The sequence below is a fragment of the Accipiter gentilis genome, chromosome 6, assembly GCF_929443795.1.
Source record: "Accipiter gentilis chromosome 6, bAccGen1.1, whole genome shotgun sequence".
Classification (NCBI taxonomy): domain Eukaryota; kingdom Metazoa; phylum Chordata; class Aves; order Accipitriformes; family Accipitridae; genus Astur; species Astur gentilis.
This window is the reverse complement of record NC_064885.1, coordinates 32,880,745-32,899,786: the sequence shown is the minus strand read 5'-3', so window position 1 is coordinate 32,899,786 and position 19,042 is coordinate 32,880,745. Positions and strand designations below refer to the sequence as shown.

General features: G+C 40.0%; 1 protein-coding gene across 17 annotated transcripts in view; it reads right to left on the bottom strand.

Annotated features, from left to right (window-relative positions):
• Window positions 1-2,650: 2,650 nt before the first annotated feature.
• Window positions 2,651-19,042, bottom strand: part of LRCH3 (leucine rich repeats and calponin homology domain containing 3) — a 70,853-nt gene continuing 54,461 nt past the window's right edge. For 6 of the 17 annotated variants that reach the window (XM_049803586.1, XM_049803587.1, XM_049803592.1 and 3 more), the window contains 7 exons: window positions 18,393-18,464; window positions 17,458-17,506; window positions 16,849-16,962; window positions 16,082-16,200; window positions 14,384-14,521; window positions 12,063-12,140; window positions 6,313-9,778 (listed from right to left, as the gene is read on the bottom strand). In XM_049803586.1, the coding sequence (XP_049659543.1) occupies window positions 9,578-9,778; window positions 12,063-12,140; window positions 14,384-14,521; window positions 16,082-16,200; window positions 16,849-16,962; window positions 17,458-17,506; window positions 18,393-18,464 (771 nt within the window). In that variant the 3' untranslated portion in view covers window positions 6,313-9,577. Of the gene's footprint in view, window positions 9,779-12,062; window positions 12,141-14,383; window positions 14,522-16,081; window positions 16,201-16,848; window positions 16,963-17,457; window positions 17,507-18,392; window positions 18,465-19,042 lie in introns of all 17 variants that reach the window. The other 11 variants (XM_049803591.1, XM_049803602.1, XM_049803594.1 and 8 more) reach the window with 8 other exon arrangements.

The following is a 19,042-nucleotide window of genomic DNA, read 5'->3' as shown; positions in this document are numbered from 1 at the left end:
AGGAACAACGGAAAAAGGCAGCCAGTCGCACTGCCTACAGGAGCTGGTCTGTCACAGCCGTACCCACCACACCGCACAGCAAGATGAGGCAGCAGGCAGGGAGCGAAGCTGGTGGGGAGCAGCGTGCTGCTTTAACCAAGAGGGGAGCCCTCTCTCCTGACGTGACTGTCAATCACATGCAGGTCTGTGCACAAAGCAAAATTAGCCCTGCGGTTGAGCTGGCTGGTTTCTGACACTCCCACACAGGAAAGCAACCTCAAGCCATACAAAGTCTGCTGTGCTCTTTGTGACGAGCCCGTGCTGGCCCCATCCAAACGCCCTTGTGTCCAAGCTGAACTGTGCCAAAGGCGCTACAGTTCACATGAGATGACTGAAATTGCGAGCAGAGAGCCTTCCTCTCTGAACGGGAGAAGGGGGGCTGATGCCCAAATATCAGGCAGAGACGATTGTCAAGGAAGCACTTAAATTTCAGATGCTCTAGACAAACTTGCGTTATAAATTATCAGTATTACCCCTGGAGCACTGCTGCTTACTTGAAACCAGCACACATTCCTGTTCCAGCGCTGGTACCAAAGCCACGAACACATTGCTTGCTTTCCCTGGTCCCCACGCAGTGCTAAGAGCAGGGATCACTCCAGCCCGATGCTGCCAGGACCCGAGCCAGGACTGAACTTACACCCCATGTCTGCTCTGTGGCTCCTTGCAGGAGGCACCACGGAGCAACCAGGGGAGTTATATTCCTGATTTTAACTCTTCTTTTTCATGTGCTGCTGACTTGGTATGTTTCATTTAGGACCAGTATTTTCCGTATGTGGTGGATGTTAACAGGTGGCCTGTTCGAGTGAGGGAATGAAGCTCAATCATAAACTCTTTGGAGATTTTGAGCTAAGGAAAAAGTGGGATAGAATGGAGGGGCAGTAGATCTCTGCTCTTTATATCAAACTCTAGGCACACATTAGTAATACAACCAAATAACTGAAATTTGAAACATGGAATCAGCTGGTCTTTGCTTGATTTTCAGCAGAGAACAAAATAAAACATAATTCTGAAAAATCCTCTGCATCCAGGGGTTCTACCAAGGCTGGACTCCCCTTCAAGCCCCAGTTCCTGATGCCAGCCTAACAGCACTTGTTTTTACAGTACATCAAGTCCCCGGAGCTGCAGTGGACAAGCCAGTAGGAAGTTAACACACTGCACTGGATCATGAAATAATTCAAAACTTCCATTTTGGTGACTGCTATCTCAAAGAAAAAAACCCCAAACCAACCCAAACCCATACATTGCACAGGCACAGCAGTATGCTTCCAAGCTTAGGAAACTCTGTGTCTGCGTGTGTAGAGGAAAGGGTACTTCTTCCTTTCAAAAATGATGTAATAAATAAAAACGCAGCAGCAGAACTAGGTTTGCTGGTCCAGTAAGGTGGGGAGTGCCGAAATCTCTTACAGAATCCCAACACTACTGTCCCATCCACTGGGCAGTAGTGTGACAGGGACAAAGGTTTTTAACCTGACGGAACCCCCGGGAGCTTATGCCTCCCCAGTAAGAGCAGCACGCCCTTCCTTGCCTGGGGACCATGGCCACGCTGCCACCCACCTGTCCAGCCCTTCCCAGAGGCCGTGCTCTCCTTACGAGCCTTACCTTGCTCGGTCAGAAACCGCAGTGGACTTGGTGTCTTGGCTGTACAGCTGCCAAGTAAACAGGCTGAGCGTATCCAGTGATGGGAGCGGAGAGCAGTGTCCCAAAACCTGGCAGTTTTGAGGAACATTGCCAGGGTTGGTACTGCTCCTTTTTTCCAGCTATGGAGAGATGGGATCAAAGTGCACATCCATCATATTTTCTGCAGGGAAAACCAGAAATCCAAAGCCCTTTGAAGAAACTTGTTTCCAGGGAGGTAAATGGAGAAGAGAGACTGGAGACTGAGAAGCTGGTTAGGAGGAGGCTTTAGTCAGAGGGGGAGAAATGAACACCAGGAGAGAGCTGGGCAACCCTCATGAAGGCAGGAATGGAGTTGTCCCAAGTGACCTGTGGAGTCACCAGGAGGTCAAGAAAGGATGCTGAAGCAGCTTGGTGAGCAGGGAACAGTACCACAGGGGTATGCAGCATGCACGAAGTAGGGAGCGTTTGTGGATCTCTGGCAATTTCTAGGCCTTTTTTTTAATTTTGTTTTCAAATAATAAAAACTAGCTACACGGAGGGAAGAAAAGAGGACTAAACATTTTGGCTAGTAAGAACAAACCTTTCAAATGCTGCAGGGGCATGAAGCAGGGGTGCAAGTTTTACAGATCAAACCCAAGATAGGATAAAACCAAGCAAAAGATGAGAATGGCAAGGAGCACCAGTACTGGCAGCAGCAAACTCCCCAAACCTAGAATGTACATTTTACTTCGAGGAGGGGGAACAAAATTGCAGCTTCTCAGTGTCTGCGGAGGGTTAAAAATATCCCCAAGAAAAAGCTTCTGATGTGGCTGCAGAATGTGTGTAAAAATGCTGGAATTTTTCTATCCTGGTTAATTATGAAAACTAGAGAAACAAACCAGGTCCATTAACTGCCAACTGTGACAATGTGGAAGGGAAATAAACACCCAACACAAAGGATGTGAAATTCATTGATGCAACAGAAAAACAGCAGGAAGAAATACTGTAATTCATGTAAGTTTTAAAACTTTATTTCAAATTACCCATGGTTTCCTTTTATATTATCAATGTGCTAAAAGTTCACACTACTGGCAGAATACAGGCAATTTAAAATAAAGTATACAATATTCAGACACATTTATATGTAACAGACTTAGAAATTATGGAATGTATTTACAGACATACAGCATAGGATGAAGCTTTAAAATCCTTTACTCTATTAATTACACGTTTACACTGTTTTCAGAAATAACAAAATTAGATTGCTTTGTAAAACATCACAATATCTATACCAAAGAAATTTTAGATGTCCAAATTCACCTTACAAGTCCTCTGGTTCTAAAACATCTTTTCAAAGAACCATTTATAGTCATAAAAGGGTAAAAATACCATTTGCCATTGTGTCAGTACCAAGAACAACAGAGGTGTTCTCGGCGCTGTAAAAAGTTGTCTCTGATTCACTTTCAGCAGGCCACCGAGGTCGGGGCCTTTCCGAAAGCCTCCCCCTTCACAAGGCGGAAGACCCAAACCCTGGCTGTTTTGCCCCGACCACCGCAATGCCATCAGGGACTCCCTGGTGCCCGTGCTGCTCGATCTCAAGAGTGTAACCTTGCGGAGCCTCAATGCTGCTCATGGTCGACATGGTTTGAGGAAGGATGGCAACACAATGGAGTCAGTGTATAAACACCAACAAGCACGAAACACTCAGATGGATTCCTCCCACATCCTCCAACACAAATGCCCCAGAGAGGAAAGACAATCGCCTCTTCACTTTAACACACAAAATAGAATTTTATACAAGTTTTCTTTAAAATATTCTTTTTGTGGGATACAACAAAAATTGCACATAAATACACTGAAAAATCCCAACTCATTTTGCAAAAAAGAACTGAAGTTGTTTTTGGTATAATACATTAAATAAACCATATGATGAAACTTCAGGTTTGGATTTTTGTCCTAAACATTTAGTCAAGATTTAGTGTTTGCCAGCATGAAAACACAGGATTATAAACGTCAAACTAACATGACCACATACACTGAAACTGCCAGAGTGAACCATTGCTTAGAACAAAGTAAGTGGTACTGGGGACACAATGCCTGCCCAGCCATGCAAGCATTGCGCTTTACATGAACTCAGCTGCTGTGCGTATGCACTGCTCATACGGAAGAGTGAGTGTGTTAACCAGGCACGATAGGAAATGGCCACTTATTGCAGTTCAGGCTCAACTGCCCACCCCATTAATTCCTAAAAACTAGTATTAATGAAATGACAAACTTCCACCAACCTGAATACTGTTAAGTTTCTTTTTCCCTAAGTGCTGGAAGCTGGACTGGAGCAAACAACACACCCTCATGATTCCATGAAGGGAATGGCCTTCTTAAAACAGGAATATTTAAATAGTCCACAAAGGGTGTGCTGTTAAAAAGTTAACATGCCCCTCTAACAACACAAGTGACCTAATGTTGAAAACTAAGATGAAGTCAGTGCCCCCCCTCTTTCAAATTATGTGCAGAGACAAACATAAGAAACACTTGCGGTCTATACTGTTTGCTTGTGAGTGGCAGAATCTTCCATTCAGCAAACTACAGCAGAGACTTCAGACACTTTCATCTAGTCCTTTAAGAATTACCAACACTCCTTGCAAGCAAAATTAAGTGAAACCCAAGACTCACTTAAGGAGGAAAGTATGGCTGTATTTTGCTGCTCTCTTCCTACGTGTATTGCAAGTTATTGGCATTTTCATTTCTTGCAGGGCTCAGGGCAACATGCTTACCCAGTATGAAAAGGCTTCTCTTTTCAGCTGTGCAGTGTTAAGTACCCTTCAGGTGTTCTTCTCCACTTGCAACGTGATCAACCAATGCCAATAAGAAGCAACTGAGATAATTATGTGAAATAAGGGATTCAACAATCACCACAATGGACCTTGAAAGAAATACATGAAGCAAAACAGAGCGCAAACAAAACTGCAAAATCAAAAGAGGAAAAATCCAGCTAAGACCAGTCCTTGCCAGTGTTCCCATGGCAGGTTTACTTCAGGAAAAATGACTTAGCTAGCTTGTTCCCATTTCTTCTTCCTTTATCCCCATGAAATCCTCTTGGTGTATTCTGCTTCAGATATATCCCCAGATGGAATACCTCCGATGCCTGAAGCTGGTCTCAGACCCCATGCACCGTGTTTTAGTAGCAGAAAGTTCTGAGATGCTTTAAATTGGCCAAAACCTAACAAAGGAACTGCATGGGTGGAGAACTGGATTTTGCAAGGTCTTTCTTTGGGGAAAAAAAAAATAAATTATTGTAACTGATCTAGTAGCAAGCTTGGCCTTGTCACTAGGACCAGACCACACAGAGCTAGTCTTTGTTTTGCAGGTCAACTTTCCAGCAAAATGCAAAACTTGTTGGCTGCCTCTCCCATTCCTGTATATTGAATTTCCGTTTTTAGTTAAGAAAAAAGGACGGACGTAATGGTAGTTCTGTAGAACCAGTGCATCTCTACATAAATTCCAATGATAAAAAGCTTTAATTATTAAAGCCTTATCAAACCCACAAACAGAAGCTACCTTTTGAAACAGATTGCTGCTTTGGCAATATGCAGCCCACCTGTGGAAATTCAATAACTGTGTTCTTAAAATGATAAATTTCTCAGTGGCTGAGACACTCTACAGTGCTGGCATGTCTGCATTGGATGTCTCAGCCCCTAATAAACGTATTATTTGATAACAGGTTTCTAATGATTAGCATGGCAGGCTGTAATTCTTCACGCTGCAGTGAAAATACATACATGGTTCTTGATGACAGCTAGTCATCATTTGACAAAACTACTGAATAACCAAACACATCCCTACATGACCAGAAGGGGAGGTGAGAGGAGGTAGATCATCTCCCTCCGCTGAAGTTGGAAAAATTTTCAGAGAAAGACATGTTAAAACCCAAACAGAAAGTGAACCCAGCAAGAATGCTAATGTGATTAATACAATTTGAACAGTTTTTGTTTAGTATCTTTTACTACAATGTTTCTTGTGGAGAAAACATGCGGTATTTTTTCCCTTGGGGAAAAAAAAAATTTTTTTTTCCTTCAAATTTTAAGTAGTGAGGACATGCCAACAAAAGTTACAGCTGCATGGGGTTCAGCCCTGTTATAAAACACTGCAGGTTAAGATTGTGTGTTGCAATTTTTTAAATATATACTAGAAATAGCTGTTGTTCTTTTGAGGCAAAGAAATTCTCTTTCTTTGAACCCTGCGGGGAAGGAAAGAATTTTCATTTCCCATGTGCCCACTGCAGCAACATCCTTTTTTTTTTTTTTTTTCATAAATGAATTCCCCTAGGAATTGCTTTCCAAACTCTACACCCATGTCTTCTGTCTACGAGGTCAGTTTCTACAGCTGGCTCCAACAGCCAGCCACTGGAATTCCCTGCCCTCCTCCCAGTGAACTCAATTTTTATTTTTTTTTTAAATAAGGGGCAAAAATATTGATAATAAAAATGTTATTGGAAACTGTTGTGATCTCCAAAAAAATGGAGAAATGAAGTAAAACATTCCTGTCAGGAATCACGGAAACTCATTTCCTCAGAACAGAGCTCTGTGTGTTTGGATGCACTGCATGGGCAGTAAAGTCTTCACGTCCTTCTGCTTAGCCAAGGTAACCCAAAAGGTCCCGGAGGTCTTTACACAGCAGACAAGTGGTGAAGTTGCTGCTGCTTTGGGGGTGCCAGCTCCAGGAGCGCCTGGACAGTCACAGCTACCTGTGTCAAACCCTTCTCTTCTAAAATATGTAGAGGCAAACATAATTGCTCCTGAATGGGGAACAAAACAAAGACAAAAACAAAATGGATGAAAAACACTCAACTGAAAAGAAAAAAAAAAATTAAGCAAAAGGTGACTGAAATATGAAATGTTATGGACAGCTAGCACACACAGAGGTATGAAATGAAATTTCTGCTTGTAACTAAAGAACCATGAACATGACTACTCAAAGGAGGCGGCCTTGGGGTAATCCTAGTGTTTATTTATTAGAAAATAGTACAAATAAGAATTTGAAAAAGGATTGTGGGAGAAGTGGGGAACAGCAAATTGTTCTCTCTCTCTGCCCACACTGAAATGGCAGCAGTTTATGAAACCAAAAGTAGATGAACTTAAGGAGGGGGAAAGCTTTGCTTCAACAGGATGACCTTGCTACAACATGCAGTAGGAAAGGAACCATGGCTTCCTTTCCAAAACACAACTGTCTTTTTGAGGGAGTCCTCATGTAGCAAGCCTGTTTAGCTGTCAAACATGAGGAAAGACCTGCTTTAAAGCAGAGAATGAAATACTAGTGTGTGCTATGGAAACACTGTGCAACAAGCCTCTAGAGGAAATGTCATACTTAAAAGCAATTCTCATCTCATGAGACACACTGCCCATCTGAAGTCCTTCAGTCTGTATGTATGGGCTGATCTCTATCATTACCAAAATTCCTTGGAAGACACAAAAAAGCAGAAGAAAGTTTTATGGAAGAAAAAGAAAAAAAAACCCAAACTTGCTTCTATGTATGACTGAAATAACCTTGATGACAAATGCAGAAAATGCCATTTCTCCTGTTCAAGGCAATGAGAAATTGACAGTATATTTATAGGCAAATATCCATCCTCTGTTATGTGTGAGTCACTACCACTCATTCATCTTCCAGAAGTACACCCACTTAGCAGGTTACCTCCAAAATAATCCTAAGGAATAAGAGTAATACGCAAAATGCAAAAGGAGGTTTCAAAGTGTTTATTAATAAATGTGCTATTCTCAGTCTAAGATGGATGTAAAGCCTCATCCTATGTAAGTCCTTGGCACATCCTGGCCATCCTCACTCCACAACAGTCAGGATACATGTCCAACAGTTCTCTGTATCTGTAGAAAATAACCAATGTGTGTCCTTCCTATAGAGCTACAGAGATTATTTTTCACATGTTATTTCCATAGCAACCTGCATTTCTCCATTCTTTGAACCTTTACTGATTTTTGATGTTAAAGAATCCTTCAGCATAAACAGTGGCAGCCAACACTCCTCCCGCAAAGCTCAGAGTGGAGAGAAGACAAATGAACCCAGACTGAAATTCTCACAGTAAGTCATATGATTAGGCTGAAATACATTTTTCTTCCAGCAAATTTATGTTTTTTGGAAAAAAGTGTGCTTCTTGAGAAAAGACTTGTAAACTTGAGCAAATATGCCTTATCTTTTTTCTTATGTATGCAAATAGGTAAGGGGAAAAGCTTTGGAATGACTCGATACCACAGACAGTCATGACAAACAAAATTTAAAAACTGGAAGGCACTGTTAGTGTAAAACCCCTTGCAGCTTTCATCACAGTGTTCATTAGAAGAAGTTAAGGAACATAGGAACCGAGTTCATTTTAGTTCATACCAGTAAGCAGTGCAAAAATAGCTTATTTAAAAATAAAACAATCTTCCCCTGTCAAAGGTCCTCTCTTTCCTCAACAATGTTTTGCTTGGACAGAACACTGTGTGATTTGGAAAGAGGGCATCAACTCCTTTACTTGCTCCTTTGTTAAATACTCACTTTACGTTACAAGAGCTTGTGAGATCCATGTACACATAACACATTTTTACTGGTAGGGACCACATTTGCAACTAAACCCCTGTGTATCTTAAACTGTGCTTCAGAGTTGTTACCAGGTTAACGTTGGAATGCTAACACCACTTAAACTGGGCTTACAAGCCATTCACTGTATTTTCAGATATAATGGGAATTTATTGAAAACACATTTGGAACAGCCATTTTAATTAACACTTACCTGTCACTGGTCTCTGAGCAGAGTTCCCTGAATCAATCTACACCCTGAGGAGACATGGTCTTTTGCACATCACATGGGAAGCGCCCTGAAGTTCTGAGGTGTCCCTGAGACATTAAAGCATTAAAGCACCAGAATGCTTTTCCTAGGGAGGGAAAAGCTTTGAAGCTTTACGGAAGACTACCTGAGTTTTGTAAAACAGTGAAGAGCAATCGTGCAGCTGGGACTTGTATTTCTGCAATTGTAGGATACAAAGGTTTCTGAAAATGACAGGATAAGAGGAAGAAGGGAATAACCATGGAACAAGCATGGGTTGGGGCATCCACAATCAAGTAGCGACTCAAGAAGTGTTTGTTAAGTTTTATCCAGAGCACAGTAAACCCCTATGACATTCTGTGGTGTCTGATAGAATCTTAAAGATTTTTCCTCCTGTGCCAGAAAGCTTTTCTCTCAAAGCTGTTGAAGAGCTCAATTTCTCTGAAAATGTCCTGCTTGATCTGTTATGAAGCTCAAGTAGCTCAGGATTCACTGACAGTTATTTTAAAAATCCTGACTTAAAGTAATACACCAGAGTCTACAAATATGAGAAGTCAAATGCTCTCAGAAGCAGGATAAGGGACTGGGGATAAGAAAAAAACCCTATAATTTAAAAAGTCCTGTGGACAAAACTTACCAGACCATGTCTCCTAAGACTGTAAGATCTCATCAGGAACACTGATGTTGAAAAAAATACTTTACATTCTTTAACATTTTTCATCAGATAATCCTCAAGCAATTACCAAAGTGGGTGCAATTCCCATTATACAGACAGGGAAACTGAGGCATGAACTGACAACGCAGTTTTCCCAGTTCTACATCACTCATCAGCAGACTATAGTGTGCACCCACATGTCCTGAACTCAGTCCCTTGCTCTAACCCACGGACAGCACCTCCTCCCTTGTAAAAGCGTTACATCAGCTAAATATGACACAGCAAATACAAATGTGAATTATGTCACAGACGGTTGTGTGGGTGCACCAATGTGTTTACACATCGTACTTGTCACCTCTGTCCCATCAGTGGGAAAGAAAGCACTTCATACACACAGTCTTGACAAAAACCAAAATTCTTTCCCAAGCACCGGAGTGATGGAGGGAGGAAGCAGCAATACTATCCTTCAGCTAGAGAAAAAAGACCCAGCGATAGAACATACAGAGCGTTAGCATTAGAGTACAGTAAAACACCACAAAGCCCCAGAGCTGAATGGAAAGGGAGACAAGACTGGATTCTTCTGAATCTGTCCCCAGGGAAAGAAGAGTCTCAACTGTTCTTTTAACGCTGAGGTTTAGCTGAAGAATGTCAGAAGGGGAACAAAGATTGTCCTGTCCAGAGTGTGTGAGCAGGAAGGGAAAACAGACAGAAAAAAAAAGGTCAGTCAGTTAGCCATAGCAACATCCACGAAGCAGTCAGTCATCAGACATCTCAGATATAACCTACATGTTCAAGAAGCATATCACAGCTGGTTAATTCTTAAAGGAATCTGCAAGACTCCCATTGCAGAGAACTCACTTAATGCAAATATTTAGTGTTCAATGAGGTGCCTGTCACCTGTACAGCTTAAACATGTAACAGTCTTTGTTGTTAAAAACGTAACAGTTTACACATGCCTTAGTGAAAACCGTTTTTCTCCAGGGGAAATGAAGAGGCTACAGGTTTCTGAGATGCTGTTGGCACTGAGTACTCACCAAAGCTAAGTCTCCACATGTATCTTAGTTAATGAAGACAGTAGGACAAGGGATTATTTATGTGTAACTGATGCTTGAATGCAGTGTCCTGCAGAAATATCTATTACTAATTAGAGTTTAAGTGTTCTGTAACTATTCCCATTGTGTATCTTTTCCCTCCCTTTCACACAGGTAACTGCTATAAATCAGTGAAATCTAGATGCACATATCAATGTGTTCAACTGTTGGTTTCTTTTGATGCAAGGGCTTTAACTAGCGAAGTCCTATAGAAATAGCTGCTCCACTGTGGTGCCTGTAATTAGAATTTTCTAAAAGTAGCCTTCCTCTTAGAAGGTAAGCATTTCTACATAGATCCATGCTTTCAGAAAGCCTTTTATTTTTGCAATTAGAATTTAAATGAAAGGAAATACCTGCAGGCATCGTTTCAAGAAAAATATACTAGGCTGCCACGCCATTCTTGCATACAGATATCTTACATTCACATCTCAGTAGGTAAGTAATGTAGACATGTGAGAGCAACTTTAAAGTTCAGGAGGGGGTATTTCATTAAGTTTCCCCAGAGACACTCTCCTTGAACTCTTTTCACATTAAAGCAAGAAATACGAGAAAAACAGGAGGGTCCTAGACAGTAGGTGTAGCAGATGTAGCAGACTGGGTTTATAAGGGACTTTTTCTTCAGTGACTTTTTTGTTTGTTTTTAAACGTGGGTCATTTTGGTGATCTGCTCTGTACTGCAATCTGATGAAAATTACATCTTCATATTTGAGGGAGCTATAAATAGGGAAGCTGGGATGAAATTGAACAATTTTGCCCTAGACAAATTTATATTGTGCAGGCCTGCTGGGAGTAAAAGTCTGAAGTTTCTTAGGGGACCAAAATAGTGCAGGATCTCAAAGTACTAATGATAACTTACAACTCTCTACCATGTTCCAACAGGATTCACCACCGAGTCATGTGAAATTGCCAGGCAGCTCAATAAATATGCTGTCCTAAAATCCCAATGGGTCAAATACTTGCAAGTGAAGCTATCTGCAAACACCAGGAAGTACTGCGTAACTGACTTGAGAACACTGCTTTTAGAAATAGCTGGGAAATTAGCCACTGGGTCTACTCTTCCCTTTCACAATACAAAAGAAAGAAAACAGCACCTATAACAGAAACACTAATGCTTAGCAGTGTAAGAAACCAAATCAATTAATGCACTGGAAGAAAAATTAAAAAAAACATGACGTATCAAAACTATTTGTACTGACACAGCTGCTGAATAAGACAAAGTGGAAAGGACAGGACAGCATAAAACCAGGTGACTGGACTTGGATGGACTATTTTATATGTTCCCACCTCCTACATCTTCGAAGTTTCAGAAGGGGACAATGAATACCAGAAGATAGACTTCTACCACTGGTACATAATAAAAGAATTAGGATCTATGCAAAGATAGCTACCATGAGAGAAAGGCCAAAAATACTGTGACTTGTTGGTAAGACAGTAAAGATGTTCACATAAGAGAATTATTCTGAAGGAACGTGAAAAGCTTTGGGATAGAAATAACACATGCAAAATATCATCCAAATTTTATCCCACTTTTAAGCTGTCAAATATCTAATCTTGAGAAAATGTAATTGTTTTTATAGAAATACCTTGCAATTCTAAAGGCAGACTTGAACTGCATCAGCTATTATGAATTTGAGGCACAGCAGTAAGTGAATCAGACCTCTGACAAACTATATCTGACTTCATTTTGCTCTGGAAGACAATGCAAGGTAAGTCTGATCTACACTGCAAGACATAGCTTATACCTGAACCTTCTAAACTTTTAATAATTTTGTTTTCATCCAATCTTCCAAAGAAGTTTTTACTTTCTGAAGCATTATACAAAACTGCACCTGAAACATTATATCAGGATAGTAGAAATACATACCTGAGGCACTCCAATCCTTCTGCAAGCTTCCAAGAAATTCTCCACATTTCGTCTGCATTTTGCCATTGTAAGTTTAGGCTGCAAAGAAGTAAAGGAGGCAGTGTTCTTAATTGACAGGATTTTAAAAGATCTTTATTTTTTTAAGTAAAACTCTCAATAAATCTCTTTGCCAAAAACATACTGCACTGACATAAGCTTGTCTAATGGAAAGCAGGCTCTGTTGAAGTTTGCTTTTCTTTAAAAAAGCAAGCCCAAATTTCAAAGCTATTTTATGAAAAGCTAATTTATGAGTGCTGGGTGTTTTTTAAAAAAAGACAATTCTAAGCTGTGCAATATTTATATACAAGGTGTTATATAAAACTGGCCAACACTTTCAGGGACTACCGCATGACAATTTAAAAAATATATTTTGAAGAAAACATACATGCAGGGCTTCCATGCTGTGATTTCAGAGCAATTTCATGATATGAAGCAATCTGGAGTCTGTTCTGGATTATTACAATACAAAAATATATATAATATCAAACCATATTTCAATTAACAAAAAGATTAAAAAAATGAAGGCTAGATGAAACCAGAAAACAATGGAAGAAAACTGGAATCGAAGCTTTCTGCTTGTCAGCCTCCTGTAGATGTGTTTGATGTAGCCGTTTGACTTGCACTCACTGGCATTTTTTCAAGCAAGCTTTTTTCTACAGTTAGCTTTCACACCTCTACACAGACATATGATGGCACAGGCTGTCTTGTTTCTATTCTTGAAGCTTATTCTTTTGTGGTTAAAGAGACACAAGCTTCCTGCTCCTTTGAACAAGCTACCCACAGTCCACATAGCAGCAGGCAGCTGCCTCTGTGGGTTCAATACTTTTCCATAAGTGGTGGGGTTTCTGCTCTGTCCCCTCAATGTGCCATATTACCCCACCAAGAAAGCAGGTTAAAGGCTAGCGCTGACTTCCTTCTACCGAAGGATGAAGGGAATACAAAGATCACATTGTGACTGAGGAATGACACGATGCCTCTTCTGCTCCTGGAGCCATGCAGCTAAAGGCTGCCTCTTCCTTGGGATTTATATGACAAAGCCATGATTTAATTCCTAACACAGAATATTCAACAGCACACAAAACCAGGCCATTGAAAAGATATTCTCAATGACGCAAGTCTTCTGAATAGCGGCTGTATGCCTTTTCTCTTAATGATTCCACAATCTGCCTAAAATGTTGGCATGTCCAGTTCAATCGTTCTCAAAATAATGAGGACATCTGCTTGTTCACATTAAGTCCAAGGGAGAGGAACCACAATGATATAGGAGGCAGCCCTGTAAGTGCCAGTTCAAATTCCAACCAACACAAAGGCTGACTCCACAATAAGGAAAAGCAAACACAACATGCATGTTTCAACTTCTTCTCCCAAGAACAATCTTCAGGTTTTTTTCCCTATTCATACAATTTAAAGGTGCATAACAAGCAATCTGCCTGTTCATACTACTTTTAAGTAGCTGACCCTAAATATTTTCACTGAACTTTCTGACTTCCACAAATACAGATTAGGTAAATAATATGTCATTATTTCACAGTTCTTAACCTTTCTCCAATTTTGTGCTTTCCCTACATGATAGAGAGTAATGCACCCAGAAATAGATCATCTTCATTGCTTTCCAGAAACACTGCAGTTAGGCAGGGTAAGAGAAACAACTTCAGAAAATTTCAAACTTCTCTGTGCAATTCCTTCCTTGCTCTGAACAGACCCCAGATACAACCTTTTTTTCTCTTATCACAAAAGTACGACTGAATTTGTTTTGTTCCAGGAGATGCTGTTCTCCAAATAGCTTGAGTGTTCTCTGCTAAAATTCCTAAGCAGAGGAATTTGTAGTGCTGTAAAGCGAACACAGGAATCAGCTTGGCTTCTCTGCCTTTTTTCGCTGTCATGTATAGCGGAAACCTATACATTGTAGAGAATGTTTTATTTCCCTACTATCTGTTTTCCTGAACTTCTTGAACCTTTTGATCTTCTGAAATATTCTATTTCAGTATTTATACTGAACTGTCTCTTATTTCACTAGTTTTAAAGTTAACATAGGGAGGACTTGAAAATGTTAACATTTTCTTACAATGTGGGTTAGAAGTAACTTCAGTTAAATGAAACAACACCAAATATAATTTCTTTTAATGACGCTATATACCTTCTTTTTAGAGAGAACAGATGGTTATTTTTTGTCATGTACATTCACAGAACAGAATCCTCAATTTAGCATTTGTCTGGATTACAGGACTTCATTGGATGTTATTTTGGACACCTATAAAATACTATCATTATTACATACTTACAACAGCAGGTGAGGGGACATGAATGCTGGGAACAGATCGGGGACGCACGTGATTAGCTAAATGGCATAGAACAACACCATCGGTGAGAGCTGCTCCAAGATCACTGGGCAACGACACTTTCAACCGTGATTCTATATTCTGTAGAAAAACGAATATGGACACATAAAAACTAAGAGCTGGTTTCCTCCAACTGTTTAATTCTGCAGAACATTTTATAAGAGGTAGAGTGCTTGCATTAGAACTCTGTCCAGCCTCATGACACTTCCAAACAGCTTTCTAAATAACAGCAAGAAAAGCTCTGCTCACTACTGTGGCCCAGAGCTGACCACAATCTGGGAGCAATTGAGTTCAATGATGAACAGTTTTCATTGTACAGTACAGGGGACTAATACAACCATTAGTCAAAAATAATGGAAATCAGGGTCTAGGAACAGTATATCTAATCCTACGTATTCTCAGAGAACGGTTCAGCCAAGAGAAGTGAAAATAATTGTCTTTGTGGGTTGGAGGATAACACAGTTAAAAGTCAAGACAACTTTTTTGCCTGTAAAGAAAAACCTGAACTACTTGGCATAAATATTTTTTAAAAAATGAGGTAGTTAGAATTTGTGTAAGGGAATGAATAAAAATTCAATTCAGGCTTTTAATCTTCAAACGCTGTGTGAATTTAACTGAGTTGTTATGCTTTATCTAAATTTTTTGAAGTATTAAAAAAAAAAAAAAAAGAAAAAAGATTTAAGCTTACCTGGGAAGCTGAACAAGAGACAGACTACATACAAAGCATTCTGAGATAACAGAAGAGAGGGTCTGCAAACAGCACCAAGTTTTGTTTTATTTTATTTAAGATAACTTTCTCCTTTTAGAGAAAGGAGATTATCCTTACTTTAAAATTTACAAAGAGAAGGAATTCTTTCTGTCCATCTGGGATGCTTATGGCTTTTAAAATCAGCTTCAACAAGTAGGAATTTTTATTTCTTGGGAAAGTTCGAACAATTAATTAGAGCACCTCAAGGAATGCCTTCATGCTCTCCAGAAACAAGCCTGGTGCAAAGCAGAGCAGTACCTTAATGCCATGTGGCATTTGTAGTATTCACGTGTATTGTCATTGCATCCTGGCACAAACCAGGGGTGTGGTGGCCCTGAACAGACAAAAAGCACAAGTATAAGGAATATTTGTGCCTCAGATGTTCTGCACTTAACTAAGGATAAGGCAAGAATCAATAGACGGATCAGAGCAAACAAGGAAACTGTGCCGTCAGCGTGAATGGCAGTAGTCCCTGCACTCCATCTGCTTTTCTGTGGGCTTTACAGCAAATAGGAGTTTAAAAAAAAAGAGATTAAAAGGAAGACAGTAAGGCAACTTTCCAGGGAGTTCCTTAAAAGTGTGAAGGCTGATAAGGAAGAAAGAAAGCACACATTCATTTTAAAAGCAGAGATCACTGGACACTCCAAAACCAGGAGTCAGCACAGTTTATTTTACAGAATTTGAAGCTGACTTTATCCATCACAAGAAACAACACGAACACCACTCCATCCATCTGAAAGAACCACTTAGGCTGTACAATGCCATTTAATTTTGGTCAACTGTGCACCATATTGGTTCAGTGAAATCAGTCCAAAACACAGGGACAGATTTAGCAAGGGCACACACAGTGCATCTACTAAGATGTCCGCAAAGTGGCTCCTGGCAGCGCTTACCTTACGTAGCTGCTCTATTAGCTCTAGCTCCTCCTCTCGCTGTTTGGAGTTTTGTCTTACTCTAGGGTCTGCAGAATCATTAGCAGGAGACAAGGCACGGGTAGAAGATGAAGCAACAACTAAAAAAATAGCATGAAGGAAAGAAAAATCACTAAGCACAGTTTGGCTGATTGTCCTTCACTGCTGTACTATACATGCACACACAAGGCTCCAGAATGGGTACAGTGCATTCCTTTTCACAAATCTGTTTCTTTCATTTGATCATTAATCAAGCTAATGATCTACTAATCTAAATGAGGTGTTCTTTAACACATTTTCCTTTCTGTTTAGATTCTGTTCTTTCTCTAGGATAATAATCATTCAGAAAGAAGGACAAAGTTTTGCCGGATGGCATATGTTGAAACAGCTCAATCTTTCTACAGAAATTGCAATTTTGTCATGTGCTACTGTGCAATGCAAAATTTATCAAGCTGCCTTCATCTGTTGTTAAAGGCTTTTGTGGCATTTACTTAGTATCTTTTTAGGCGTAAGCACAGACCACGAAGAACAAATTCCCACATTTCCCCAAATATGACAAAAGTATACTTGACAGCTCTAAATAAAAAATTGCTTATGCACAAAATATTTAATGCCATGTGTCTACAAATGGAACTCTAAAAGTAGTTTGATGATAATGACCTGAAGTAACAGAACAGTGCAAAACCTAGGTAATGCAGATGTTAATATAATGTAGCAAAACTAACTAATTTCTGAGCTATATAACCTACCTTTGTTTGCTTCATCCCTGACAGCTGCTCGGAAAAGGAAACTCTCAGGTCGCTGGGAAGGGTTTCTATAGGAAGGCGGGGCTGCATGGCCAGGATATGGAGGGGAAAGGTGGACTAAACAAATGTGGAAAGGCACAGGAAAGGAAAGGAGGAAGAAGGAAATGGTTAAATAGGAAATGGGTTCAGCAGTGTGGTAATTAAAAAGAACAAACCAAAAGTTTTAATATAATAATGACAAAATAAATTACAGCCATGCATGATAAAAGCGCAAAGCAGGAAAAGACACTTCCAAGGACACTTGCATGCAAAGCACATTCCACATACCAATTCCAACAACTGTTCTGACTCTTGCTGAATGCATTTGTGTGCCAAAGCCTGTATAAAGGCCTAAACCAGTCAAATCCTATGCTCTGCCTGAGGACATGCTTCACCCCTGTTGTCTCTTCCCTCAAGTGTTGCTAAGGGGACCCAAATAACTGGGTAAATTCTCAAACACAGCAGTGCCACATACAGAGATGGAAACATATGGTCCCTTCTCTTCATAGTACAAATAAGCAAGCAGGCATTTTGATGTTATTTTTCATAAGTTTTTTTTCTTTTCCCTGTTACCTGTCTGAGTGGTAGGTGAGCCGGGGGAAATAGTAGATCTGTCATCGCTCTGTGGACAAAAAAAAGCAGAAGAGTATAAATGGTCCTAATCTAGAAAAGCTGTGACTGCATTTTAATTTGCTGTGTTTTAAAAAAAGGCTCCATCCATCTAAATGTATTTCAGAAAAAAACCAGAAATGTGAAAAAACAGTATGTTGTTCCCCAAGTCTCATGTCTGCAGAAAATGACAAAGCTTTTTCTTTTGCAGAAATGACACAATTGCTTTTTTTCTGAGGAAAAACAACGATTGAAACAGCACTGACTGTGCAATGACAGATCCTTGTTTACTTTTCTGACTGAAACTTTCAAAGTATTCTTTGCAAAAGGGACACAGAAAAACAATTAAGTAACATGCAGAACCTGCATTACAGCAGCACCAATAAGGATACACCTCTGACACCTCTGCTAATGCAAAACTGCTGTTTACTGAACATCACTCTCCCCAGTGAAACACACCATAGTTTTACTACAGTACTTACACAGACTAATGATTTCTTGTGATGAATGCATTCAGTATAGCAGTTTCCACAGAAGAGAAAGAAATATAGAATATCTGTATTCAAAAGTAAGCTGGTAAAGCATACAACACGAGTACTTTTGATGAACTCAGCCTGGTCAAGAGTAAATAGTCTTGTACAGAAAAAGCAACATCAAAGACAACCAAGAACCCCTCAGAGCAGAGACTGGTTACCATATTTTTAAAGCTTAGGCCTCCTGTAGACAGGGCCTAAAGCTAAGATGAGGTAATATCTACTACAGTTTAATCAGGTAAATTAGATTCATACCCTACCTGAACTTTTGATTAGAAGCTGACAGACTAACACCTGTTAAAACAGATGTGTGGATCCAAGAGTTTTTTGTTAGCTTTACTGGTGAATGATAAGAGCAAGAGATACCTTGACAGTACTGAAGGTAGAGGCATTAGGCAGGGTAGTAGCACAGCTTTCTTGATTCAACCCTGAGAGTGACTGAATGCAGAAAGAAAGAGAAGGCAGTAGCAGCGTTAGCAAACAGCTGACAGGTCATGCACAAGGTGGAATGCAGTAGACAAGTTAAAAAGGAAGAGGTGATCACAATCACATTCTCAGAATGGTCAACAGGCACAGATACATACTTGCTGAACTACAGTTAAAGCCTTCCTACCCTCCTGAACTTTCTGCCTGACAAGCTTGAGAGGTGCGATGTTTCTTTTACACACAACACAGTGACATCAAAAGCAGAACTAAGAACAGTAAGTGATGCAAAAGCTTCTTTAGTAACACCTAATGTAATACCTATGCCATCAGGCAAAAGGAAATTTTACCCTACAACAGTTCATTCTGAGTCACTGTTCAAAATAAATAGCTTTCTTTTTAATGTTTCAAGTATGTTATGCATTTTTACTGTGTTATTTTCCTATCAACTTTGTAAAATCAGAGAAGCCCACATCTAACAGGCTCAAGAATACACACTTTGGGTCTGCCACAAACACCTAATGCTGATCCTTGTGAATTACACACAAAGTAAGTAAGATTCCATGGGTGGAATCTAGGTCTCAGCGAAGATG